The 26,698-nt window shown below is 46.2% G+C and overlaps 1 protein-coding gene across 6 annotated transcripts; it reads right to left on the bottom strand.

The window, feature by feature from the left end:
- Positions 1–1,485: 1,485 nt before the first annotated feature.
- Positions 1,486–26,488, bottom strand: HP1BP3 (heterochromatin protein 1 binding protein 3). Of its 6 annotated transcripts, XM_087755744.1 has the most exons (15): positions 26,361–26,418; positions 15,563–15,703; positions 15,256–15,455; positions 14,723–14,825; positions 13,118–13,268; positions 12,608–12,767; positions 11,412–11,555; positions 10,772–10,852; positions 8,961–9,115; positions 8,105–8,195; positions 7,257–7,416; positions 4,568–4,679; positions 3,454–3,591; positions 2,392–2,673; positions 1,486–2,034 (listed from the first exon to the last, which is right to left on the bottom strand). In XM_087755744.1, the coding sequence occupies exons 3-15, from the start codon at positions 15,349–15,351 to the stop codon at positions 1,962–1,964; spliced, it is 1,746 nt and encodes a 581-aa protein (XP_087611870.1). In that variant the 5' UTR covers positions 15,352–15,455; positions 15,563–15,703; positions 26,361–26,418; the 3' UTR covers positions 1,486–1,961. The 6 variants fall into 6 exon arrangements, with proteins under 6 accessions (XP_087611870.1, XP_087611867.1, XP_087611871.1 ...); XM_087755741.1 differs by lacking the exon at positions 15,563–15,703 and having other exon boundaries at positions 26,361–26,488; XM_087755745.1 differs by lacking the exons at positions 15,563–15,703; positions 26,361–26,418 and adding an exon at positions 25,956–25,974.
- Between the last annotated feature and the right edge of the window lie 210 nt (positions 26,489–26,698).

Raw genomic sequence — 26,698 nt, 5'->3', positions numbered from 1 at the left:
GGGTTGCCGCCAGCGCCGGCTGCTTTGAGACGCCGCGAGATGCCCCGGCAGAGCCCGCCGGAAGAGTCGATAGTGTAGAAACGGCGGAAAAAAAGAAAAAAAACAGGACAGATGGGGCTAAAGAAATAACATAACGGAGCCCAGTCTGGCCAGGAAGCGGAGACTAGAGAAGAGCGAGCGGCGGAGCCGGCACAAACCTTCCCGAATGCACGGGGGAGCTGCTGCTCGCTCCGCCGGCAATGCCGACGGGGGCTGGAGATCTTCCCATTCAATCCCGGTTGCTGCTCTCGGGAACGTGACGCCTCCGGGGTGGTGAGGATCGGTCCTTTGGATTAAATACAACCAGACCCACGGCTTTTTTTTTGGCTCGGTGCGCAGAAATCACCTAATTAGCAATTAAAGCCACAACCAAAAAGAGTTTGGTGGTGACCAAGGGAGCTAATGGCTGGTTTTAGCACAACGCTCCAATTCGAGGCGCCCCACAGCAAAATTAAGCCGTGCTCACGTGCAAAAAATCAGTTATCCAGACCAGCGTTTTAACAAATACCCATGGGGTTGTTGGTTTGGGAACGTTACGGGGAAGAGGGAGGTTGCAAAATGCCCCACAGCTGGGTGAGGGCTCCTACATCTTATCGATGAGAGGAGCCGTTTCCCAAATTTGGCTCACCGTAGCGCTGCCTGGAGGAAAACGCCGACAAAACCCACTGTTTCGGTACAAGTAGCCCTAGGAAAGAGCCATTAACTAATGTTTCTAATTGCTTGACATCCCTGCGGGTTACTCTTCGATCGGAGCTTTCACTCTCCCAAGCTGTGATTTTCATTAACCTGCTGTTTGCACCCTCGTTACAGGGCATTTCTAGAAGAATTTTTTAAACTCCCAGTTGTTAGAGGTAGCACACTGGGATGGCAACTGAAAAGAATAAATTCAATAAGGCTATTTTCTCCTTTTTTATTTTTTTTTTTTTTGCATTTTATTTCTAGAGGTGCTTCCACTCCTCTCGGCACGGTAGGTGCAAAGCTCTTTCCAAAAGCACGTTAAGTGAAAAGACCGTCAGGTCACACTCGAATCACTGGCCTCGCCCTGTCCAAGGGAGGGCCGGGGGCGCGGCGGAGCGCGCGTTGAACGCGGGCGCTGCTCCGTCGAGCAGGGCAGAGGGGGGAAGATTTCAACTGGTCTTTTTTGTCCCCGCTGGCCGCTGACGGGGGGCAGAGGGAGAAGAGGAGCAGCAAGAGGTTCAAACTCCGCTTTATTCTCACTCACCTTTGTCTCCAGAGAAAACGGAGAAGAAAAAGGTCACAAGTTGGTCCAACTACAGAGCTTGGCAGGGGCTCAGGCTAAAACAGCCCCACTCTTTCACGCTGGCAATGTACTTTTAACAAAGATTTGCCTCTGCAGCAATCCACGGTGACTGTAATTCCCTCCTCTCTACATTTCCAGGAGGAGAAAGCTGTGGCGGGGAAGAGAAAGGACACACAAAGCGGGCCTGGAATCTAGTTTCATTTTATTTTAGCAAACTGCATGTTCTTCACTTATCAACATCTCTACTTTAGCAATCGTATAGCTCTCCAACTTCTCTTTAAAAAAGGGTAAACAAGAGGTGACAAAACTCAGGCTCTTCATCTCTTAAAAACATTTGAAAGTTGGATTCAAGAAGACTTTTATATATTTTGGTTTTAAGGTAACAGATGTGGCGTGGAAACACTAATTCAAATCACCCGCCTAACGGAGATCTACCCCTTTTGGAGGCTTCAGACGATCAGTAGACGCTGCAGCCTCAGTTTACTGAAGATCTGACTCACCGTCAAACAAACCTTGCTGGCCTGAAGGAGCCGAACGCGCCACTTCCTCAGCCTGTCGCTCTAACGGCCGAGCAGAAAGAAGCACCGCCGGGACTCAGTGCAAGTGCTGTATATACACTGCTTCTTCACAGAAGCGTTAAGGACCTCGTCATGCAGGGGATCTAGGGAGGACTCTTCTGCCGTTGTACCTTCTCATTAAGAATCACATTCCCCCAATCATCCTGTTCCTGCTGTCTAAAGATATAAAGATCTTCTTTGAAGAATTTTTAAAAGCCAACCCTCCCCCCCGAACCCAAGAGGAACACCGTAAAATGTACAGATTATGTATGTCCTAGAAAAGTCCTAAAATTATTGCAGAAACTAAAGATGACTTGTTCCAGGGGAGGGGCAGGCACGAGGCACAGCATTGAGATCTAACAAATGCTCGGGTTGGTTTGATTTAGTTTTCAGCTTTTTCCCCATCATTCAAGAAAAAAAAATAAAAATTAAAGAAGTGTTTAAGCATCAGAACTAAAATACAAATGCACGTTGACTTATAAAACAAGATTGTGGATTTGACCATGGGATTCCCTGACAGTGGAAAAATTTTACTTTTTTGCCCGGAGAGATTTCCTCATGGTGGATTTGCCCTTGGCAGAGGGTTTCACCTCCTTCCTCCCACTGGCTGCTGGTTTCTTGGAAGAGCTGCCACCAGAGGGTTTCTTGATGGCCGGGGCTGCTGGTTTGGCTTTCTTAGCAGGGGTTTTAACCTTGGGAGGGGGCTTTGCTTTCCCCCGGTGGGCTGCGGGGGTTTTTCTTGGCTTGGGCTTGGACTCTCTTCGTTTCATCGGAGGGGCCCTGCTCTGTGATTTTGGAGGCGGCCTCTTCTGCATCCTGTCAGAAAGAGACAGCACAAGATCTCAGTGGAGGCGCAAATGCTAACCAGAGCAGAGCTGCTGGCGTCAATTTGCATAAACGAAGCAGATCTTGGCATCCTTGTTCTTTACCACGGGTGTTCCTTTATGCAGCAGTACATCTCATTAGCTAAATCCCAAAGAGCAAGAACTCCTCTGGTGGACCTTGCCATGCTAAGCACTTCTCAACAACACAGTGCTCTGCCGGTGAGGTTTCAAACTCCTTCGTCAGGCATATAAACATACAAATAATGACAATCAAAGCCAATTGTCAGAACAATTAAGAGACCTAAGCACTATCTCTCCTCTCTAAATGGAACTTTATTACTTAACGAACACCACTTATCTTAAATCCACATTCTGAGGAAGGCAGGTTTCATATCTGGCTACAGAGCTGCAAGTAATACTGTAGGGAAAAGTCTTCCTAAGGAAACGCTTAATAAATACAAAGAGTCCCATGTGAAATGTCACGCTTTCATAAAGCACAAAAGGCGACTTTAGGAGACTAAAATCAATACAAAGAATAAATACAGGCTCTTTTCTCATCTGGAGGAAGAAAGAGGCAAGCTTCAAATTATGGAATGGGGGAGATCATCATCTCTGGAGCAAGGCATAATTAGAAACTTCTTCTTCCAACACCTCCGAGCAACGGCCTTGTGGATAAATAACCACACCAAGAGACAAACCTGTGCGCTCTACAGCTGTGACAGTCACTTTTATTTCATCCAAAGGAGCCCATATATCTCTCATGCTGCCATACCTCTTCTTTGGTGGTGGCTCCTCCTCCTCAGACTCTTCCTCTTCGGATTCTTCTTCCTCCTCGGATTCCTCCTCTTCTTCCTCATCAGATTCCTCAGAGTCCTCGTCCTGTTGCTTCTCTGGGTAGAGCACATCTGGGCTACAAGAGGGTTCTTGTCAGAGCGTGACTGACTTCTAAGGATACGACTCCAAGGTCAGCAAGCCTTGGGTAACCCTGGCTTTCATCAGGCACCGCTGCCTACCCTCCTCTAAGGTTCCAGCTTCGAGCCTAATCCAGAAATACCCCCAAGACTTCTGTGTCTGCCGCTGTCCAAAACCAACGTTATTTAGTCTCTGCGATGGCAGAAGTGTGACAGATTGTAAGTCACCAGGAACGCCCCAGCCCTAAGCTGCCCTGTCTCCAGTTCTCTCCTCGTTGCTCCTTCTGTGCAAACACAGGAAGGCAGACCACAAAGGGACAAGATCAGACTTTGGTGACTCTGAACGCAGGCTGAAGCCACCGAGGACTTTGTATGTATGCAATAAAAGAAGGTGGGAAGCAGAGATTTTAATGACTACGCTGCCATTTGGCTCTTCATGGGACACTAAGTCACCATCCCTGGGCTCCACGCGGCCCAGCACAATATACACTCGCAGCAGGAGAAGAAAGGCTGTTTTAGTCCCACAGAAGCTAATCTAGGTCATCTTCCTGCCTCCCACCTCTCCTCCACATCAGCATTAAGAAAGGCAAACAGCCAGGTCCTGCTCTTTATGAGCACCCTTGCATTAAGAAGCACAACACAATCTACCTGCTCATGTGAGTTTGTTTTAGCATGGGAACACTTAAATAGCCCCCATCCTGCAAAAAAAGCATCGCCACGAATATCAAGCCCAATATTTTTGTTGCCCTTAAAAGCTTCCCTTGCTAACGAAGTCAGCTTTACGTTCACTCACAGTCAGACACCCAAGTAATGTCATTATCTGCAGTATGGGTGATAATGTTGTGGTTCATCAGTTATTAAACCCTCCACAAACTTGCCTGTATACAGGAGGCTGGCCTATGAACTTCAGCACTGCTATCTGGCTGAACTATCTGACACTTTTCCTGAACATCGTTTTACAGTCAAGCTCTTTACCTAGGATAATAAGGGAAGCAAAGCTGAAAGGTTCCGCTGAAGCCCTTTCCAGAAATTTGCTCCATCCAGCCATTCTTCTCACATTTCTGCAGGGTTCTCTTCAGTAGATGCACTGTGGGGAAAAAAAAAAAAAAAAAAAAACAACAGAGAAAGGTTGTGTTACTATCTTTATCCACTTGTCTAACCTTACTGCTCCCTGCAGCGCCCTCTGAAATCAGAGATGGAGTCAGGATGAAGTCTCCTTTGCCCAGGACACCTGCAGGGGAACGAAACAGCACTGGAGACCCGAGACTCGTGAAGACATCACCGCATGCTTCCTTCTGCACTCAGCAAAGAGCAGCTGCTGTGTGTAAGACCCAGCTAGACCACTGCGTTTAGAAGTTTTAATACGTCTTATTTAAAGGGAAATCCTCTTGCAGTTAATTTTTAGAAAGAAGATACAAGTGTTTGTTCCTGACCACGTAGCAAGTGTGGTTATAAATTCTCCAAAGGAAGAAGTCAAGAACAGTGCAGGTTTTTGATGGCACGATCAAGGGATCCTCCTTTATAAATGCATTCAAGAGTGCCATGTAACTACTTCTGTCCAAATTTAACTCAAGTCTCGGCTTTCTTCAGCCTGTTCTCCAAAGTGTTTTTTAAAATAAGTCTTTACCCTGCTTTTGCCCTCCTCCTGTTCCAAATTTCACATGTGGTGCATCTTTCCCTGTTCTGTGTTTTTTCTTTTAAAGGGAAAATATTTGGTCTAGAAATATGACAAATGCACTTTTGATTCCAGTCTTCTGTTCCACTGTGCACTGTGTAAGAATTGTAACCGAAACTGTGCAAGTACAGGGGATCTTTGTCTCCGGCAAAGGGCTGACGTTGCTTAGTCAGTTCAAAACCATTTTCAGCTTGAATTAGAGGGACCGTTTACATATTTAGCTCCCTCCGAACCAAGGGAAAAACAAGGCCTGCCCTCAAGCACATTCCAAAGAGGTTCACTTGAGGAATGGCAAGAGAAAAATCCAAAGAAACACGCAGGCTGAACTGTCACCCGTATCTGTTCTGTACGATTAATGCGAAGGTATTTACTCCAACCACTTACTCAACACTCCTGAAACGGGCTTTTATCAAGAACTGACATTGCACAGCAAAAGAATCAGTTGGGACAGCGCCATACCTTCACCAGCTTACAGGCTACCTCTGCTGAAATGCTTTACTTTGAATGGCACTGGAAGAGCTTCCACAGCTAACTGAGTCGATTGTAGCCATTAAATCATGAGCGTTGCAACATTAGGATTGTCATAGTTCAAGAACTCTTTAAAAACCCCACACTTTTATAAACAGGAGCAACACATAAGCCATAAGGCTGTGTTTGCTCTGGGTACCAGAGATCAATAGCAGCACGTAAAGGATTTGACTCCAGTCAGGTCCAGTTATGAGGTATAAAATGGGGAGGAGTGCAGAGCGCTGGCTCTGCAGTGCGTACCCGCCTGCTTTTACATCTCACCAGATCTTCCTCCGGTTGCTCTTAAAACAGAGCAGAGATCATCACAATTCCTTTTACGTAATGGAAGGAGAAAGAAAACAACAGATTGCAAGCTGAAATTTCCTTATCTGACTTGCAAGACTGACAAGCACTGGAGGCTGGCTAAACACAGGCCTCGAAGGACCAGGGCAATTTCCAGCGGTCCTGAAAATAAATCATGCAAGGGCTTAGTAAGCCTGGAAACTCTCCTCCCTGCCCCAAGATTAAGAAGTCACACTTGACATCAGTCTCGAATTGGCAGAAGGCCTCAGGCAACTTCTTTAGCCCACAACGCTGCGAGGGAACCTGCGCTCCTCTGTATGTCAGTAAGCCCTGCATCAAATAGCCGTGGTGACGCCGTGCTTCAGCTCCAGGTGAAGAGTGCGGGATCAGCAGTCTGCTCTCCGGCCCCGTGTCCTGAGGAATGGCACCCGCACAGTGACACCACAGTAACAAACTGATCTCCTTTTAGGTTTGACTCTAGTGGAGACTGCTGCGAGCTCATCCTGCTTCAAATGACCTCCAGCCTCGGTTAAATGACTGCATCGGAGCTCGGACCATATAATGCAAACGAGCCATTAGAAGATCTGCTTTAAAGTCTCTGTTAGTATTGCTTCTGCTAATGCAAAAGTCAAAACAGACTTTAGTGTCATTCCTGGGAACAAAGACATGCCAAATCCCTTCCCAAATACAGCAGGATTAGTTTCTCTCCTCACTTGCTTGACCTTTTAAAATCAGAGCCAAAGAAGGAGCTCAAACAAATCAGTAAGAGGGGTGCTGGTGAATTTTTTAAAAGTTAGACAATAAAACTTCTCTAAATAAAAAGCAACTAGGAACTGCATTTATGCCAAGCTGTAGCCTTTCAAAATAGAGGGAGACAGATGAAATCAACTTAGTGATTTAAGAACAATGAAGTACTTGAATACTCTTCCCCCTTCCTGGGAACGTGCCTTAGACAAGAGAAACATGCATTATGTCTCGGAAACTAGCCTTTGTCGGGCTTGAAAGGAACTAATGGGAATTAAAAACACTGAGCATCTCTGCAGCACAAAGAGCCGAGCAGCTGTCAGCTCCCCAGCAAGCTCAACAGAATAGTTTAAAGGTGCTGCACAGACACATCTGCAGCTGCAGGACGCTCTTTCAGCACGAAAAAGAGAAGCGTTACACAGATCGGTACTTTACCCTGGAAGTTGGAGTTGGTCCCTGGGTGGTTTTCCAGGATATACTTCTTCAGCGCTGTGGTGGAGCAGGTCTTCGGTTCGTTCATGGCCGCAATAGCAGACAGGATGGCGTCTTCCATCAGAGTCCCACCCAGCAGGGGCTTCTCCCCTGATTTCTTCAGCTATTTTCCAAGGAGGAAGAGAAAAGCATCAAGACAAAATTCTCCCAAACCAGGTCAGGACAAGCTCCTCTGCACCAGGTGGGTCGGCGCTCCTGCATTAGCACAGATACGTTTTATATTAAAACACTGCACAGGGAACGCTGCTCTCCCAGCTTTAATTGGGAGGACAGGCCTATTCAGTCAACTGGCCTGGAGTGCTTTTCATCGGTAACACATTGTCCTAGTCCCCAAATACACTGCAAGGATGTGGCAATCTAAGGGCCTGTCACTCAGGGAAGGGGAATAAATCAGATCTTCCTCCATCCCACAGACCAAATGTACCCAAGAGACTTCTACGGCATAGACAAGAGAAAAAGACGTTGCAGACATCTGGGGTACCTACTGCACTCACAATTAGTGATGGAAAGGAAAGCTTACCCCACCATCTCCCCTACTGTGCTAGTGAGTCAGAGCTGAAGCAGCGTGTGGAGCACGCTAAGCAAGGGAGGCGGGGGGGTCTGCTCCAGAAATGTAGACCAAGAGGAGAATAAGAGTCCTACCGCTTCATAGTTTGACAACTCCTGAATATGACAGGCTGCTAAAGAAAGGTGTACCCAATGAAACTCGGGGAGGGGAGAGGGTGCGTTAACTTATATCCAAGGCTTGTGGTCAGTACAGTCAACAAAACAAGATGAACTCTGGCTCTGACCTGGAATGTCCCAGACGCTCCCTTCCCTGTGATCTGCTCTAACTGGCCCTTCTCTACAGCTCTCTGCAGGGCATTCTTCAACAGCTGGGGTCTGAAATACAGGAGGATAAAGCTTTACTGACACACGCTGACAGCTTAAATAACAAACAGAGAAACAACGCTTTATACAGAGTGTGAGCAGAGCGGTACTTACAAGTGGTAGCTGCCTACATACAGACATTTTAAATGGAGATCTGTCAGCAAGTGCTGATTACGTGAGAAGAACAACGTAAGTTAGCGGAAATTCAACTGCAATGCTTTCTCGGTGTAACTGCGTATCCAGAAACAGACAAGCTTCACTTGGAAGGATTTACTCATTTTGAAAAGCACGTTTGGACTCGGTGGGCAATGAGTCAGTCAGCTCGCAGACAAACAAGGGATTGAGTACAAGCCCCTGTAGGAGGTGACCCACAGGGTTCTCCTACATTTGCTTCCTCCCCAAACCTTGACCCACTCCGTATGGGCAAACTTAAAGATTACTGTGCCAGCTAAAGCATCCAGAACCAAGTGGGGCAAGATCCCAGGGAGAGGCCTTCGCATCCAGGCAGCTAAAGGGATCTGGTTTTGGTTAAGGGCGGAGGTGCGTAGAGCAAGGCTGATCTCTGCGTCAGGAACAAAGGTTGGGTGTGGAGGGATGCAGAAAAAGGCAGAGCTTTTCCTCAAGCCTTCCTGCAGGCTCTACAACGCAGAGCACCACCTGTCTGCTGCCTGCTGAAATACTGAACCGAATCTCCCTGACGTGAGGCAAAGCCAGAGGAAGGCTGCGTTTCACCGCTCCTCTGCAGCTCCGCTTGCAAAAGCGTACTCCTGCACCTACCTTATATCTACTTTGAGTTTGGGGTAATACTGAGACACATATTTCTTGATCAGGCTGTAAGAAGCTTCCTTCGGCTCACAAAGGCGGGTGAAAGCCAGCGGCAGGATATCTTCCAGCTTGACTTGTTGCTCCGCAGTCGAAGCGGAAGTGCTTTTCTGAAATACACATACTTTTACGCATCAGTGGGGCCTAAAACTCTGGGTTTTCTGAACCAGCAATGCACAGGTGGGGAGAAGTGCTCCTGACACTGGCCACAGATCTGGAAAATCAAGTTCTGTAAAGCAGTTCTATAAATCAACAATTCCAAAAGTTTAGCAGTTTAAGTAAAATCAAGCAAATTTGGCTGGAATTTTCATAGGAGTCTTTGGAAAGCTTTACAAATATAAATTGCTGAGTATTTAACAACGTCTGTATTTGTAATGGTTTCCTTCCTGTTTCTATAGACATTTTCCTCTCCTACCCTTCAATGAGAGAGGTGAAAATGATTCAGGCTGACACGAAATGTAAAAACCAAAGGCAAGACCTGTTTACACAGGTCAAATCTTCCCAAAAATGAACACCTAAACAGGAGCGCATTTTTTTTTTTTCAGATGACAGAGTGAAATCTTGTTTGAAGCCAATGCTCCCTTCTGAATTTTCCTCCATCCCTTTGTCACTACGAGAAGGGGATGATCAGGAAAAAAAAAAATGCTCTGTTCTTTATACAGAAAAGACAGTGGGGAAATGTGCTGAAGTTTAATGATTTTGATGCTGAACAGCAGCTTTGCAAACAGTCAAACGGGTGAGGGTGCTGCTCACCCAGACAGCTGCTTGACTGCTAGCTGAATTCACGGAAAACAAAAGCAAGCTATTTGTTTTGCTGCGACACAGAGAAAGTAACTAGGAACAAAGACACCGATATGCTGCAGACAAGAAAAGTGATGTGTTAGCTGGTATCAGGTGCCTTGCTTAAACTTCTCGTGGAGCCAGTGAGCTCTATTTAAAAAGAAGTTACACTGCAATTGGTTTCCTTCAGTGCCCTAGTACCAAGTGTGTCACTGTTTCCTTCTGTTTTAGGACTTTTGGTCTCCCCAGTAGCCAAGAGATAAGCACCAAGGTGTTACAATACTCTCTGGGTTCACCCGTCTAAGATGCAAGGGGATCGGCAATTCCAGCTAAGCATTTTGTAACTGCAGTGTTAGAAATGTGTTTCATACACCCAGCACAGTAGGGACAGCGGTGCTGGAACCACAACTAATTGTGAGGACTAGGCTCAAAAAAAAAAAACAAACCCAAAAAACCCCACATCACATTTTACTGCCTCAGAACAATATACACCCAACATTAGCAGCTTTCTTCCAAAAGCCTTAGGACATCATCTTCTGCCTCCCTCTGCCCTCACGGCTGATGGAAAAATGTTCATCTGACAGTCCTGAAGACTGAAGTCTTCCATTTACTCATGCAACAGATATAACAGAAACAGCAGTAGCATAAAGCTCTCTTACAATACCTGAGAGGCATCTCTCTCTACCAGGTAAAGACAGAAGAGGAGCTTCATGGTTATTCAGTTTTCTGCCTCTGAACCAAAGCCTAGGGGTTTAATGTAAACATTTTAAAACTAAGATTTTGATTATTCTACTTGGTCTTAATTTCTCATACTAGCTTTCTGATTCTGATTTTAGTGGAATGGGTGTTTTAATTACTGTACTTGGGGAGAAAAAGTACGGCAAGGAGAAGAATACTGTTTGGGTTGGGGTTAGGCTGCTTTTCGTCAGATACATGTGTTTCAGTGCAAGATTTTTCAGAGTATTGTTTAAAGTGATCCATCTTACCTTTCTGTCTCTGGCTTTTGGAACAGTTTTTCCCGCGTTAGACACCACCACAAAGCTCCCAGAAGCTCCCTTTCCTTTCACCTAGTTCAAAAGAAAGTCCATTTCAGTCTTTAACAAAGTAACTCTTTAACAAAAATAACAACATGAAAGAGACTAATTGACATCATTACGCAGATTTTGAATGCGCTGTCACCCTGGCGAGGGGCTGTTATGGCAGAGGCCTGATTTGAACCCACTAAAATGTCACTAAGATCAGAAACCACAGCCAGACATTAATAACGTACCTTGCTGTCCTGACCAGGAGACCCTAACAGATATCACAGGCATAAAGTATAGTGGTAAAAGAAACATGCTGCTGCAGAAGTGACGGTGTTAGACTCTGTTTGAAGACACATGCTGCTGCAATGCTATATGACACAACACCAAGAAACGGTCATAAATTGCACAAAAGACAACCATGCAAAGTATCCGATTGACAGAACAATGCTGAAATTCTGTCAGCGACTAAGTGGAGACAGAGGTTGATTAACCTCCATGAGGGAGAACATGATCACCCCAGAGACCTGCTAACGGAGTTTAAGAAACTCCTATGTAATTCAGTAATACCACCTCCAGTGCTGCTCCACAAAGCAACTCTTACCTGTCTAATGATTCCTCTCTCCAGCTCCCTTTTCAACGCTTGCTTTAGAAGATAGCCTCTCCTCTCAAGCTCCAGGGAAGGGTATTTGTGGATGATGTATTTACGTATTGCAACGACCGATGCACCGCTCTTTTGAAAGCACGCCTGAAACAGAAGCAAAAAGTTAGCAGAAACCACCTGCCCTCCAATTATCTCGCTGTGGGTCTGGAAGAACAGAGACTGAACTGATGCCTGTATGCCAGCACGCTGGCACAGGATGTCAGGGCCGGCCTTTTCCCCACAATGACTCAAGAGTATAAAATATGACTAACAAAATACTTAACTTTCCCCTTCAGAGTAGCTGAAGGGCAGACGACACAAAAGCAGCACAGCAAGCACGTATCAACTACTCCCCTATTCTGAAGCACTTACATGTAATCGCTTAAACACTACATGCTATTACAAAATACAGTCACCTTTTGGCAAACCAACGCTGCACAACTGGTAAGTCAGACAGAGTAATCGTTAAGTCAGAACGAGTTGCCAATGTTTTGGGTTTTTTTAAGACGTTGGAGGATTGACATTAGTAAACTAGTGAAAAACCTAAGTTGAAGTTCATATTTTGAAGATAGAGCAGCTGGAAAGGCCATCTTGCAATTAAGGCTGGTGGAGTCCAGGCCTCCGAGAACCAAGCCTCAAGGGGAGAGCAGCAGCGCAACTACAACAGCACAGGTCTCTTCTTACAACCAGAAGGGATGCAGTAAACCAAGACCAACACCACTCTGGAATGCTAGTTTACAGTATTTCCATCTGTCCTGAATTAACATAAGTTAGCGCTGAAAAAAAAAATGTATCATATAGATGGATTAATCAAGGTAAATCAAGTTAAATATGCCTAGAAGGCACACCAAATTAAAAGATGACAGGAATCAACCAGGTTATGTCATCCTAGCTGTTTCTAATAATGTAATTAGGGGGGAAACAAATTCTAAACAAAGAAATAAGCTACGGGGCCCCTCATCATCATGATCATGGACTCACATTTCAGCTCCACAGGCTTCCAGGCAGAAGCATACGCGTCTTACACAGTAAGTTTCCTGCTTAACAGGACAGCATTATCATCCGTACCATCAGCAAGCTGAAATTGTGGATTTTAGGTGCACAAATTATTCTGCTTTGCGACAGATGAACAAAAGAAACATTTGTCTCCTGCTTACCCTGATGGCCTCAGTTAAAATAGCATCCATTTTGGGACGTGAGGTGGCAGCCATCTGAGTTTGCTTCTGTGCTCTAGCTAACTGGCTAGCAGAAAGAGTAGCCCACGCAGGAATAGTCTTTTTCACCTTCTTCTCCTTTTCCTTAGACTGATCCTTCTCGCTTAGGAAAAATACAAAGCCATAGTAAGACAAAAGAAACTGCAAAACAAGCCAACAAGCAGAACAACAACAACAAAACAAAAGCCCAGAACATCTGACATTGAAAATAATTTAAAGAACATTTTGATGTTTCTATTAGAAGAAAGAGACCCTATCTTGATATTCAGCCTCACGCAGGTTCTAGAACAGCAGCTACACTTGATTGGTAGCTTCTTCCTGAGAAATACGAGCACCTTTTTAAAGGACCCATCCTATTTTCCCCATCTCTCCCACCATCTTTTCTGTCTCTAGAGCCTGACTTTCTTCAGAATCCTACCCAAATCCCTGAATTCAGCACTAAGCAAGCCTTACTCCTTTTTGGTTTCTTCTGAGGACTTTGTTTCCCCCTTCCCTTCATTCTCAGGTTCCTTTGGCTGTTCTGCTTCACTGGATGCAGCAGGCAGGGTTTCATTCTCTTGTTCTTCCCCAAGAGAGGCAGATTCCTCAGAGGTGACTTCTGCATCTAAAAGATGTGAAAACACATCAAGTTACTGCCTTAAACCAGCCTCTATTCTTCAGGAAGGCAGAGGGGGAAAAAAAAAAAGCTTAAGGACACCCCCCCCAAAATTATTTCCCACCAGACAATTTCTTTTCTCTAATTTAAACAGATGATTTGAATGTAACGTAAGAAGTGAAAGAAACTATGAAAGAGCTTCGGTAAGGTGCAATCAGCCATCAAATGCCAGAATAACTTCAAACATCATCATGTAGCATTTTCGCAATGAACTAATTCCCCCAGTCTTCCCCTCTTAACTCCAGAAGTTACTGTTGCAATCATCCCTCATCAGAGGGGCCTGGGTGGGGAAGGGAGGAGGAAATCAGTACCATGAAACACTAAGATTTTCCCCTAGGTTGAGGTTGATGTGCTTTTAACTCAGAAAGGTGCAAAAACATACATCTCTACAAGAAATTTAGGTAAATACATAAAAGTAGCTTTGTTTATGACCTGCCTGTTTTCAGACACCGCTGTTTCTGCACCCCACACTGCGGCACCTGAAGGATTTTAACCATTCAATCACATTTTTCCAGACTTGGCGAAGCTTTAGATTCCACGTGGATTGGCAGAAGCACTTGTCTATCAGCAGGATCAAACCCAGTCAGAAATCAACTTACCAAGCAAATGAACTCCAGTATATTTAGCTGAGAAGGGGCCTTAGAGACTGGGCTGCCTACTAGATAAGATGCATATAAACTGCCGTTACCGACTTCTTGGATAAAAAGCTGTCCACCATGACTGCTCCACGCAGTAGACAGGTTCTCTGTCTCTGAGAAGGAGCTTAAGCACTCCTGCTACATTCCTGTGCTTGTTTTCCCATAGAGGCATCACGCGTTTAAAATACGCAGTGTATTAATAGTTAGTTTCGCATGTAATTTATTTATTTGTGACACCAAAGAGGACAAAGTCAGTGAAACTAACCAAATACGATACTGAAATGACACATTCTGAGAAAATGAGGTGAAGGTGCTAAGACCAGACACATTATCGGACCAGATTTTATGACACATTGCGGTAAAATCCTTTCATTCAGAAAAAGAAAGAAAGAAAAAAATTTAAATACGCTGGTTTTCCACTCATTAACTCCACCTTTCGATCTCAAGCCATCTTCCTACTGAAACTTCACAATTTCTACCTTTACTCTAAAGAATGCACAAACTTAAAAGGGACAATACTTAGTTATATTTTCATGTCTGGAGTGTCAGGACTTTGCCACAGGATATGAAGGACAAAACAAACGGGTTCAGACTGAAAAGAGTGGCTGCAAACTACAACTCCCTAATAATCCAGGAAAAGCCTGGGAAAAGAAGCTAAGCATTAGTAATATTTTAATCAAGACACTAAGGTTTTTTCAGGAGTTTCAGAACACACGCCTACATTTGGATATACATTAACAATCCACTACGGAACTATTACCGTACCCGCTTTGACCTCTTCACCTTCAGCAGGTTTGCTTTTGGGAGGAGTTTCCCGGGAAGAAGAATTCACTGAGCGACGGATCGGCATCGTGTCGTCTTCAACTTTCTAGAAAAAGTATACAAAAATCAGTACAGATACTGGAAAGAATCAGAAAGTTTTTGAAATGGGATTAAAGCAAAGCAGCGTATGTAGAAATACTCTGGTTATATTTGGATTTTTCAGAATTTTAAAAGACAGTAACCCTCAAACCAGCTTCTCTGAAGCATACTAGGAGAGGATAGTTTCACATTTTACAGTTATAAAAGAAATAACTTGTTTTCAATTCCAAATTAAATGAGATGACCATTTGAGGATTTTGACAAATACAACATCTCAGGGAAAGCAGGGAAGGGGAAGGAGAGTGCCCACAGGGTTTATTAGACTCCCAATCGAGTTTCCTACAAGCAGGGGAGAAAAGAGTACTGAGTAACCTTCAGCAGGACTGGAAGTCAAGGACTGATCCAAGGGCAAGCTTGGAGAATGGGCCAGCCCCTACCTCACTTAACTTGTCCGTGTGGATCAGCTGAGCTCCCGTTAAGAGTGGAAGCGCCTTATGATGCACGGGTTCAGCTTCAGACAGATCAGTCGCCATTTAAATTAATTTCTAGCCCCAAGTGCAGGTAACACTGTGGAGCCCCAGGTTTTAACCCCAAGGACTTTTTCCTAATGGTTTTCACAGTGCAGTGAGGAGTCAACCTAAAGTACAGAAAAGATGGGGTGTGAAAATTAACAAAACAAAAACATCTACGTCCATGTATCTAACAAACTAAAGATTAAAAAGAAAAGAAGAATAAATGACTTACAGCTTATGGCTAACAGAACTGACAAGCAACACTTGCATTCAACAAAGATGCTAAAACATGTATGCAAACTTGAGCGCTATGGATGTAGCAGAAATGGTAAAGGTGTAAGCCAGACCTGCAGCCCGCTCCATTAAAACATATCTGAAAGAATAAAGAAGCTCTTTAAATTAACAGAAAGCGTTAACGAAAAGCAGACATTGCACTGTGCCTAATGTAAGGCGTTGAGGTAACCAGTAAGTCATTCACTTTGGGTAAAAGCAGGAGCTGATACATTGATCCAGCTTCTATCAGCCTAAGGAATTAAACCATTACATCTGTTAGACAGAGAATACGTACACCGGGGAACCAAACCATGCCGCTCCCAAACTAAACCCCATGCAGTTTACAGAAATGAATGAGTCCTTGAACAAGCAAATAACCATCAAAACAGCAGTCTCCATACCTTCTACAAAAAAATTAAAGCTTTATGAAATTCTCCTCCAAACACACGCACCGCGAATGGGTTAAGCTTAGTTTAACCCTCATCAAGTCTCACCACCCCTTACTACCATTACACTTCTACAGCCTTTCTTACTTGTTGCCCATCCTCCTGCATCAGCCTCTCCCAAGGAGAGGGGCTCCACTATTTCCATCACAAAACACGGGGTTTACTTTCTCATTCACTTGCTCTTCTCGCTTTAAAAATCTCAAAAGCAAAACTTTACCTCTAGCAAACCACGGCTGGACCCGGTCTCTCCTGTTCCACCAGAAGATCAAGCTCCAGACTGCCCTCTTCCCTTCCTTACAAAGAAATAGCCAAGTGCTCCCCATTTCTACCTATTCTGGATGTTTCCTTTTGCTCAGACAAGAAGGCAGACACTTGCCATGAATTTTCACTTCTAATAGGTATTTCCCCAGCCTGAGTGCCTTCCTCTTGAACGGAGACCTAACATCACTCCTGGCACTGTTTTCAAGGTGATTTTCACCACGGTTTCAGCACTTTGCACTGCATTCTCCATTGCAGGGGTGGATGCTCTGTACCACATCAATACCACCTCGATTACTCCATATTTTCACCCAAAAATACAGTCCTCTTATTACTCAGCAGTGGGGACTCCTAATTGATCGCAGGGGTTCTCTCTACCTCAGTTATTTTCGCAGGCAAACCAAAACCCAGCTCATCTGCTCGGAGCACTTTTGTTAAACCTCCAAGCTGGGTAGGTAGTTTCCATTCAGAAACCAATGGCAGTGAAAAAAAGAGTTGAGGGGAACGCACGTTAAGATACAACGGTTCACAAGAACTGGTGATACCAGAGGCTACATCATTGTACCTACAGGATCTCCTCCCCAGATAATAAACCGGTAAATTAATAAACTAAATCCACTGCTACTGCAGGTGGGTGCAGTGTCATCTCAGATGCACACGCCGACGGCACAACCGACCAAGAGATTTTCATTTCAGAACTAGACGCATCACTAGGCAGCATTTCCACGGGAGACATTCATCTGGCCATCTTCAAAATGCAGCGCGTCTGGCAGCTGAAGGCAGTCAATCCGCTCCTGCAACATCTACGACTTCTCCTTTGACGCTGAAGAGTCATTCTGAAAAATGACAGTGAACTAGCCCTGTCTCGGCACCCGTAAGAGCAAGGGAGTGTAACAGGGCCGGATGTTTTCTTCTGAGACAAAACAGAAAAATCAAAACACACTACATGCCAAAAACAAAATAAATGAGATGAATGAAGCTTTCTCATGAAATTTCAGGACAGGAAAAAATATACTAACAGCCAACTAGAACATACAAACTATAGCCAAGGTTGGTTTTTTGTTTTTTTTTTTTTTTGCCTATTTTAAGGGACCTTCCTCCCTCAAGTGTGGAAAATGAGAGGAAAAATGAAAATTTTCACCGGGCTTCAGCTCAGTATCAAATGTTTTTTCTAGCAAGCACAGCCTGAAGCCCTTTAAAAAAACGCCAGCATTTTGAAGTGAGTCCTAAAATAACCAATTACAGATCCATCCTCAGGGAAATCGGTTGTGGCCTACAAAAGACGCTTTCCCTGGGATTGCTAATGCACACATACAAACATGAATTGTGGCTGACCTGGTCCTGGGTTTTATTTATTTTTAAACTGTGTGACCTGTATGTCACATGCATGAAAACACAGCATTCCTAACTTTGACTTAAAATTCCCCAGGTTCTAAGAAAACTTTTGTTTAGATCACACTATGAACTATTTGACTCTTTTTGCTCTCAAGAGTGCAGCTTAACACAGCATAATTCATAACTTCAGGGCCTACAATACATGCAAATAAGCCATCATCCAGCAGAAATTCAGAGCGACCCAAAGAGGAGCTTGTTGATTCCCTCTGCATTTCCATGCCTGGATCATCTCCTGCTCAAAAGGCCAAGGGAATCAAAGGGGCCGGAGGATAATCTTCTACTGACTTCAAAGCACTGATATTCAAGGGGCAAAGTCACAAGCACCACTTTGTGAAAGCATCACAGCTCAAGGACTGCTCTTGCTTAGCCTATTTCTTTCCAAAGAGGGAGCAAAAGTAGTTTTCTGGACTGGATGTGAAATGTTAACTACAAACGGGCCTGAATTTAGTTTCTCCAAAAGATAAAGCAAAAGACTAGAAGGTTCTGCAACAGTAATGCAGAAAAACTCTCATTCCCCCTTCCAAATAAAATGGTAGATTTATTTAATGGAAAAATCAAGTCACCCAAACCAACTGTCACCTGGACACCCTATTTCATGTATGGGATACTAAGACATCTTTAAATGTGTTCGGCAGCTACGACTGCAAGCATCACTCTTAATAATAAACAACCGGAAAGTAACAACGGTGTTTTGCATTTACACAAATGTCAAACAAACAAATATCGTGCTTAGAAAGTGGGAAGAGGCCATCAATTGAGGATGCAGGTTTTCAAGGTGGTTGTTGGGTAACTCTCATGTACACTTAAATCTGATTGACTGCCAGAAAAAAAATAATCACATCGGCAATGAAACAAACATCAGGATACAAACCTTTTCAAAAAGTTCCTTGCAAGTACAGATAGTAACTCCTCACATAGCTACTCACGCTCATTTTCATAGAATCATAGAATGGCTTGGGTTGGAAGGGACCTTAAAGATCACCTAACTCCAGCCCCCCTGCCATGGGTAGGGATGCCACCCACCGGACCAGGTTGCTCAGGGCCCCATCCAACCTGGCCTTGAACACCGCCGGGGACGGGGCGCCCACAGCCTCTCTGGGCAACCTGTGCCAGTGCCTCACCACCCTCCGAGTAAAGAATTTCTTCCTAACATCTAATCTAAATCTCCCCTCTTTCTGTCTGAAACCATTCCCCCTTGTCCTATCGCTATCTGCCCTTATAAAGAGTCTCTCCCTCTCTTTTATACAAGCCCCCTTTAAGTACTGGAAGGCCACAGTAAGGTCTCCCCGGAGCCTCCTCTTCTCCAGGCCAAAAAACCCCAACGCCATCAGCCTGTCTTCATAGCAGAGGTGCTCTAGCCCTCTGATCATCTTTGTGGGCCCCCTCTGGACCTGCTCTAAAAGGTCCACATCTTTCTTGAGCTGAGGACCCCAGAGCTGGACGCAGTGCTCCAGGTGGGGTCTCACGAGGGCAGAGTAGAGGGGGAGAATCCCCTCCCTCGCCCTGCTGGCCATGCCTCTTCTGATGCAGCCCAGGATGCGGTTGGCTTTCTGGGCTGTGAGCGCACATTGCTGGCTCATGTCCAGCTTTTCATCCACCAGGACCCCCAAGTCCTTCTCTGCGTGGCTGCTCTCAATGAGTTCTTCTCCCAGTCTGTACTCATGTCTGGGATTGCCTCAACCCAGGTGCAGGACCTTACACTTGGACTTGTTGAACCTCATACGGTTCATATGGGCCCACTTCTCCAGCCTGTCCAGGTCCCTCTGGATGGCATCCCCGTCCTTCAGGTGTGTCAACTGCACCACTCAGCTTGGCGTCATCCGCAAACTTGCTGAGGGTGCACTCTATCCCACTGTCTATGTCATTGATAAAGATATTGAAAAGCACCAGTCCCAAGACAGAGCCCTGAGGGACATCGCTCGTCACCGGTCTCCACCTGGACATAGAACCATTGACTGCAACTCTTCGGACGCATCCATCCAGCCAAGTTCTTATCCATCGAATAGTCCACCCTTCAAATCCATATATCTCTAATTTAGAAATAAGGATGTCGTGTGGGGCTGTGTCAAAGGCTTTACAGAAGTCTACGTAGAGGACATCGATCGGTCTTCCCTTATCGACTGCTGCAGGCATTAATGGGTCATTTTTTCTTAAGGGTTATTTGAACTGCAGGTTGGCAGGTTCCCCAGCTATCACAAACTAGCCATTTCAAAGCTGGTAACCCAGCAAGCCGCTGATAAGCAACAAAACCCCCCAACTTTCTGGATTTCTAGATGAGCAGGAATGCTTGATAGTGTCCAGTCTCCCTGCTCAACGAGTGGCCACTAATGGAAGGTCCAGTCAAAGACACGGGTAGCTTTCCATAAACTATTATGAAAAACTATAGCAATTTCCTCCTGAGCTATCAGCACACGGTTGAAGGAGGGGGAAAAAAAAAAAAAAAAAAAAAGGAGGCTTCAGGTGAGACGCACACATTTTGAATAATATTTCAGAAGACTGGAGTCCCTCCACTAATGTAACAGACACAAGAACGTTAAAAAAAAAAGTTAATTTGAGGAATAGTTTGGCTGGCTCCTTGAATTTCTGCTGGCCACAAGATTTTCCAGCTTATCTCAGACTTCAGTCTCATTCAAGGGAAAATATTTCAGGATAAAATCAGGTCTTGAACATGGCAAGCCAACTGTCAAGCTGGCAGAAACACCAAGCCACAAGGACTCGGGATAAGATGCACAGGCTGAGCGGACTGAAAACAAATATGCAATGGAAAAATGAGAAAGCATATCCAATCCTGTGCCATTAAGGGTGTCCACTTACTGTTACACGACACGTACACTGGTGATAGATGTGCTCTTAGACATGACTTGGTATACGGCACACGACATGGGTCTAGAAATTGGGTCAAAAAGGGCTAGAAAAGTTTCTATGTTCTCGCAGATTTGATGCCAGGGTGTCAAGGGATACAAAACCGCCAACCTTACAAGCAACACAAGCAAGTTTGATCATCAGAAAGGCTTAAAAAGCAAAGTAACCGGATTTCAAGAACAGGCTATTGATTATCATGCAATTATCTACTAGTTTCTAAAGCTGAATTGAGCGGAAGAATTGAGAGACTTCAGCACGTACAGGACAACCAGGGGATCAGGCCCAGTCAAGATGGCTTTATCAAAGGCAGGTCCTGCTTAACTAACCTGATCTCCTTCTATGACAAGGTGACCCGCTTAGTGGATGAGGGAAAGGCTGTGGATGTTGTCTACCTGGACTTTAGTAAAGCCTTTGACACTGTCTCCCACAGCATTCTCCTGGAGAAACTGGTTGCTCATGGCTTGGACTGGTGTACTCTTGGCTGGGTAAAAAAACGGCTGGATGGCCAGGCCCAAAGAGTGGTGGTGAATGGAGTTAAATCAGCTGGTGGCCAGTCACAAGTGGTGTTCCCCAGGGCTCAGTACTGGGGCCAGTTCTGTTTAATATCTTTATCAATGATCTGGATGAGGGCGTCGAGGGCACCCTCAGTAAGTCTGCAGATGACACCAAGTTGGGTGGGAGCGTTGATCTGCTGGAGGGTAGGAAGGCCCTGCAGAGGGACCTGGCCAGGCTGGGTCGTTGGGCTGGGGCCAACTGTATGAGGTTCAACAAGGCTCAGTGCCAGGTCCTGCACTTGGGTCACAACAACCCCATGCAACGCTGCAGGCGTGGGGAGGAGTGGCTGGGAGCTGCCTGGTGGAAAAGGGCCTGGGGGTGTTGGTGGACAGCCGCCTGAACATGAGCCAGCAGTGTGCCCAGGTGGCCAAGAAGGCCAATGGCATCCTGGCTTGTATCAGGAATAGCGTGGCCAGCAGGACCAGGGCAGGGATCATCCCCCTGTGCTGGGCACTGGGGAGGCTGCACCTTGAATCCTGTGCTCAGCGCTGGGCCCCTCACCCCAAGAAGGCCATGGAGGGGCTGGAGCGTGACCAGAGCAGGGCAGCGAGGCTGGGGCAGGGGCTGGAGCACAAGGCTGGGGAGGAGCGGCTGGGGGAGCTGGGGGGGCTCAGCCTGGAGAAGAGGAGGCTGAGGGGAGCCCTCATCGCTCTCTGCAACTGCCTGAAAGGAGGCTGGAGCTGGGGGGCGTCGGTCTCTTCTCCCCAGTAACAAGCGATAGGACGAGAAGAAACGGCCTCAAGTTGCGCCAGGTTTAGATTGGATATTAGGAAAAATTACTTCACTGAAAGGGTCGTCAAGCACTGGAACAGGCTGCCCAGGGAAGTGGTTGAGTCACCATTTCTGGGGGTATTTAAAAGACAGGGAGATGTGGTGCTTGAGGACATGGTTTAGTGGTGGGCTTGGCAGCGATAGGTTAACAGTTGGACTCAATGATCTCAGAGGTCTTTTCCAGCCTCAAAGATTCTATGATTCTATGAAGAGCATTTAAATGTCTTAGAAGCTGCAGAAAAAAGCATAGGAAATGTTAATACTTTCACAAAGCAAAAATGGAAATTCAAACCAAACATGTCAAAATATTACCTTCTAAATTGCAAGTTAGCCAACTTTTTCAAGGCTTCTGGCCCTCTGAAAACCTCAAAGCTCTTTTCTAAAAATCCAGCTCAGGTAGAAGATACCTTACCAAAACCCTCAATATCTATATTGATATACAGAATATATCATCCAGCAACGTCTTTGATACAAAGTTGTTTTAAAAAAATGTATCTGTTAAAAGTTCTCAGCTGATTGCCTGTCACAGGGAAAAAAACACACAAAGATGTTCTAGTGTTTACTGATCTCCCTTTTGTTTTTGCAGTTTGCCAAGCTGCCTGTTGTCTTAAGTCAGACCAGTAGTATTTAGTCATTTAAAACAGCCTAAAAATGTGCAGAGGAATAAAATATCTTACTGAATACAGAATACGAGTTAGTCCCCACTTCTAATCCTTATTTGGCAACTTGCTCGGAAATTCACTCCCGTTTCACATCTGGCTGAGCATTACTTCACAACTGGCATTCCCATCGCTTTTGTTGCCATTCAACCAGTTTTGTGCTAACTTTGTCCCCATCCTTACGGACACCACGCTGCATCGATTTCCTGGGAGGTGTCCTAGTTAAGCGGACTTTTCAATCGCCTGCCTCCTGATTAAGCTACGAGGGCTGCATTTGCAGCTCCCTTGCAGTTGAGTCTCCCAGAGATCTGTTACAGGCTATCTGAGCCCCACGCTGCTACAAGCATTACAAACCATCTTGTTTCAATTAAAGAAGAAGAGTGGTCCAATACAAAGATCCAATAGCTCACCACTTGCCAGGCAAGAAATTCTTTGGCTTGGCTAGCGTTACAGTTTCTATTTCCATCCACTCCTTCCTATACAGCGTTAAGGAGGGGAACAACAAACCCCAAGTACGTTAGGGTTCAGGGGAGCACAGTGAAAATCTTTCAGACTTCTAGTATCCAAACACATGCATTCCTACACACAGAGACCCAAAGATGAGTTTTTCTCAGTCTAAAGATACATTTTCATTGCAGGGTAGCACTGAATTTGGACCTGTGACTCCAAACGCCGCGAATGCAACCTGACTTACACCTTGCCTATCCTGTTGACTTTTATGGAGCAAAGCAAATATTAAACACTGCCCTTCTGCGCACACAGATGCTGCTTTCACTGAAGAAAGAAAAAAAAAAAAAAAAAAGGCACATTACTACAGCGAGATTGATGCTCTGCCTCCCCACCTGGGACAGAGCTCAGCGCCTCATCTCTGCCAGGATATAATACCAGAACTCAAAGTCAGCTCTATCTCAACAGATGTTTATTAAAATACAAGTAACAACCCATGCCTCACCTCCACTATTCTTCACCCCCAAGAATGCCAGCTCAATATAAGGTTTCAGATTCTTTCTCCATCAATCTTTGACCTATACAGAAGACAGTAACAGCAGATCGTTTCTGTGGCTTCGATTATCATCTTTTCCTATACCCAGGAGTTTTTCTTCACGTCTCCAAACACACAGCCAAAGCCAGGTAGCGTGCAACTTAAATTATGCCACCATCATACCTAGCAACTTACAAAAACTTCAGCTAAGGGATTAAAACGAAGCAGAATTTCTGCTTGCATAGCTGTCTAAAAATAAACCCTCTCCATGCTGATGCTCAGGACTGTGACGGTGACAACCTCTGTGGGACAACAGCTTTTGAACAATTTTTGGCTAGTATGGTCCTTGATCCAGACTCTCCATGCGCTCCCACTGACACGAGCGGATAAGGAATGAAATAGCCCATATTAGAGTTCACGGGGTTCAGCTTTAAGTTTAGAACAGGTTTAGGTCACAAACTTAAAACTACTCCAACATGAAAATCCACTGCTGAAAGTTTCATAGCCTTGGATGAAATATCTTAATTCCAGGATCCAACATTATGAATTTTGACAAACCACTGACACTTGAATGAAAACTCAGGCTGCTAACATTACATAACAGGGTAAGAACCTTTTATAGGCAACATCCTCCTTGCTTAGATAGATTACATTTAAAACCACTATGTAAACCCTTCTCCCAAACTGTTACGTATTCAGCCATCACATGTTATTCTATAGTACAAAACTATACATAACAAAAGCTATGATTTCCTTGCAGTCTATATAAAATCTACTCACACCTCACATTAGAGTCCATCAATGTAAAACTTCTTTTATTCTCTCTCATGGAAGTTAAAATCCTCAGAGAACCCTGGGCCACTTGTAACAGAACACTGACAAAAGATTCACACATCAGTTTCTATTGAAAGGGAAAACAGAAAACGATATTCTGAAAACAAAAATAATTCAAGCAGCAACTACCTGAGGAAAGTGCACGATGCACTGAAAAGCTAATTAATTCGGAGGCACACATAGGTAAAGGGGAGAATGGCTACAAAAGCCAGCAGATGTTTTTTATACTACACCAAGTTCTTCCCCCCAACAGAAATTATGTGTATTTTTTTTTCCCCTTACCTATTCCTCATTTCCAAGGATTTCCCACTCTGTCCACCAATCTCTAAGTCCCTCCTGAGGAAGGGAAGTGCTCTCCCGCCCAGTCCATCAAAACACCTCAATTCTTTAACTGAAATCACCAGCGATACCCTCCTCTCCTCTCATCCCCCCTACACACACTGTCCTCACATGGAGGAGCTTAATAGTGTGACATTGTTTATAAACACGAGCACTTCTGAACCTTTCCCCCCTCAATAAGATAGCTGCTTGCCAAAGATTGTTGGCCAACTATTTCTTGAAGATGCTAAAAATACTATTTATGGTAAAACCAAACAAACAAAAAAGTCACATGCTTGGAAATCAGAGTGCAACTATTACTCAAAAGGCCTGATAAGAACTGAGAAGTGACACGCTTGTTAACCCAGAAATAATTCAGCAGCCAAGAAAGACTCCTGAAAAGAGTAACCTGTGAAATACCACAGATATGAGCAAACTCTCAGTCTCTGCTACACTTCAAAAGGAGCGAACACACCCACAACCCCACATTATCTAACTTTTCTCCTCCTGCAGCACAGGCTGAGCAGTCCTCCGTGATTTGCAGACACCGGTGACTGTGAAAACAGAATACAGGCGGGAAGGATTTGTTCTGAACAGCGTGCCCAGTCTGGAGCTGTCCTCGGGCACCCTAGGCTGGTGGAGCCCCTCTGGCCTGGCAAGGGCTACACCAGTTTACCAGATTTTGCTGTGCTGCTCCTCTCTCCATAAGTCTTTGCAAAGTTTCAACCCAAAACCACAGTCCAGAGTGGCAATAAGGATAACGAAGGAAGCCCCTCTGGAACAGTCCCATTCCAGACTGGAATTTAATAGCCTTTGCTAGGGAAAAGCACGTGCAATACGGGGACGAAGGTAATTAACAATCTTCAACCAGGCTGTGACCACCACAGGGTCTCAGGGAGGAACTAAGTACCTAGTAGTCTCACACTTAGGCCTGCGTCCGTCTCTAGCAGCACCGAGAGGGATTAAGAGCTTCTTTTTGGAAGCAGAGCCACACTGAAGTCCGGGACAGAGCTTTTCCTCGAGTGGCGGCACTTCTCTGGCCTCTGATGAAGCGAGTTTGTGGAGGGAAAAACACCACAACTGAGCAACCAAAACGCGGGAAGGCTACCGCGGGAGCTAAGGCACTTCCTAAGTTTATAAATAGCCATTATTTCTTGTGCCGCACCCCTACCAGCCCCTTCTGCCGCCGACCTTCCCCCCGCCGCCCACGGCACACCCGCCGGTGTTTACCGGCTGTCAGCGGGGTGGGAGAGGCGGTTTTGACGCCCGTACCTCCTTTGTGAGAGACAACGAGGGGCCGGGGGCCCGCACCCCGCCAGGCCCGGCCGCGGCGTCCGCACCTCCCCGGCCCGGCGACACCCGAGGGCCGGGGCCGCCTCCCTGGGCCTGGACGGGGGCGAGCCCGGCCTCCCCGGGTACGGGAGGGGGGGAAGCAGGCCGCGCTGCCCACCGCGACAACACCCTTCCACCGCGCAGCGTGTCGCGACTCGTCACCACTCGTCACGACAGCCCCCCTCCCCCGCCCAGGCCTGTCAGGGAGGGGGCGCTGAGGGGAGTTCCCGCGCCCCGCCAGGCCGCCCCCGCGCCTCACACGCACCACCCCGCGGCCTACCGGGCCCGGTCCCCCCTCTCCCCGGCCTCTCCCGCCCCGCCGACGGGCAGGCGGGGGGCACTCACCAGCAGGCCCGGCGGACACAAAGCGGCCCCTCTAATGGCGGCGGCGGGGGAACCGGCGGGGGGGGGGGGGAGCAGGGGCAAAGGGGCGGAGGCGGGACCGCCGGGAGGGGGGCGTGGCGGCGGCGCGCGGCGGGGGGGCGGGCCCCGGCGGCGCCGCCGGCCAATGGGAGGCCGCGGGCATTTTTCGAACACCGCCCCCCCGCCCCCTCCCGTTTTCCCCCTCCGCCTCCACGTCGCGCGGGTGGGAGGGGGGGGGAGCGGGGAGAGCGCGCGTGCGCGGCGCCGTCCCCTCCCGCGAGCACGACGGCGGGGCGGGGCGCGCGCGCCGCTCTCCTCGG

Source organism: Nipponia nippon, unplaced genomic scaffold (assembly GCF_047370975.1).
Source record: "Nipponia nippon isolate SJK-2023a ecotype South Korea unplaced genomic scaffold, ASM4737097v1 scaffold_19, whole genome shotgun sequence".
NCBI lineage: Eukaryota > Metazoa > Chordata > Aves > Pelecaniformes > Threskiornithidae > Nipponia > Nipponia nippon.
Note: the sequence above shows the minus strand (reverse complement) of the source record. Positions and strands in the feature narration are given on the sequence as shown.

Bases quoted from the DNA above. Each gene is read 5' to 3' on its own strand.
- HP1BP3 (XM_087755741.1), bottom strand. From the start codon at position 15,351: ATGGCGACTGATCTGTCTGAAGCTGAACCCGTGCATCATAAGGCGCTT. The intron at 13,269-14,722 runs GTACGGTAATAG...CACATCTTTTAG, and splicing joins AGGTGAAGAGGTCAAAGCGG to ATGCAGAAGTCACCTCTGAG. The intron at 9,116-10,771 runs GTAAGATGGATC...TGTGTATTTCAG, and splicing joins CAAAAGCCAGAGACAGAAAG to AAAAGCACTTCCGCTTCGAC.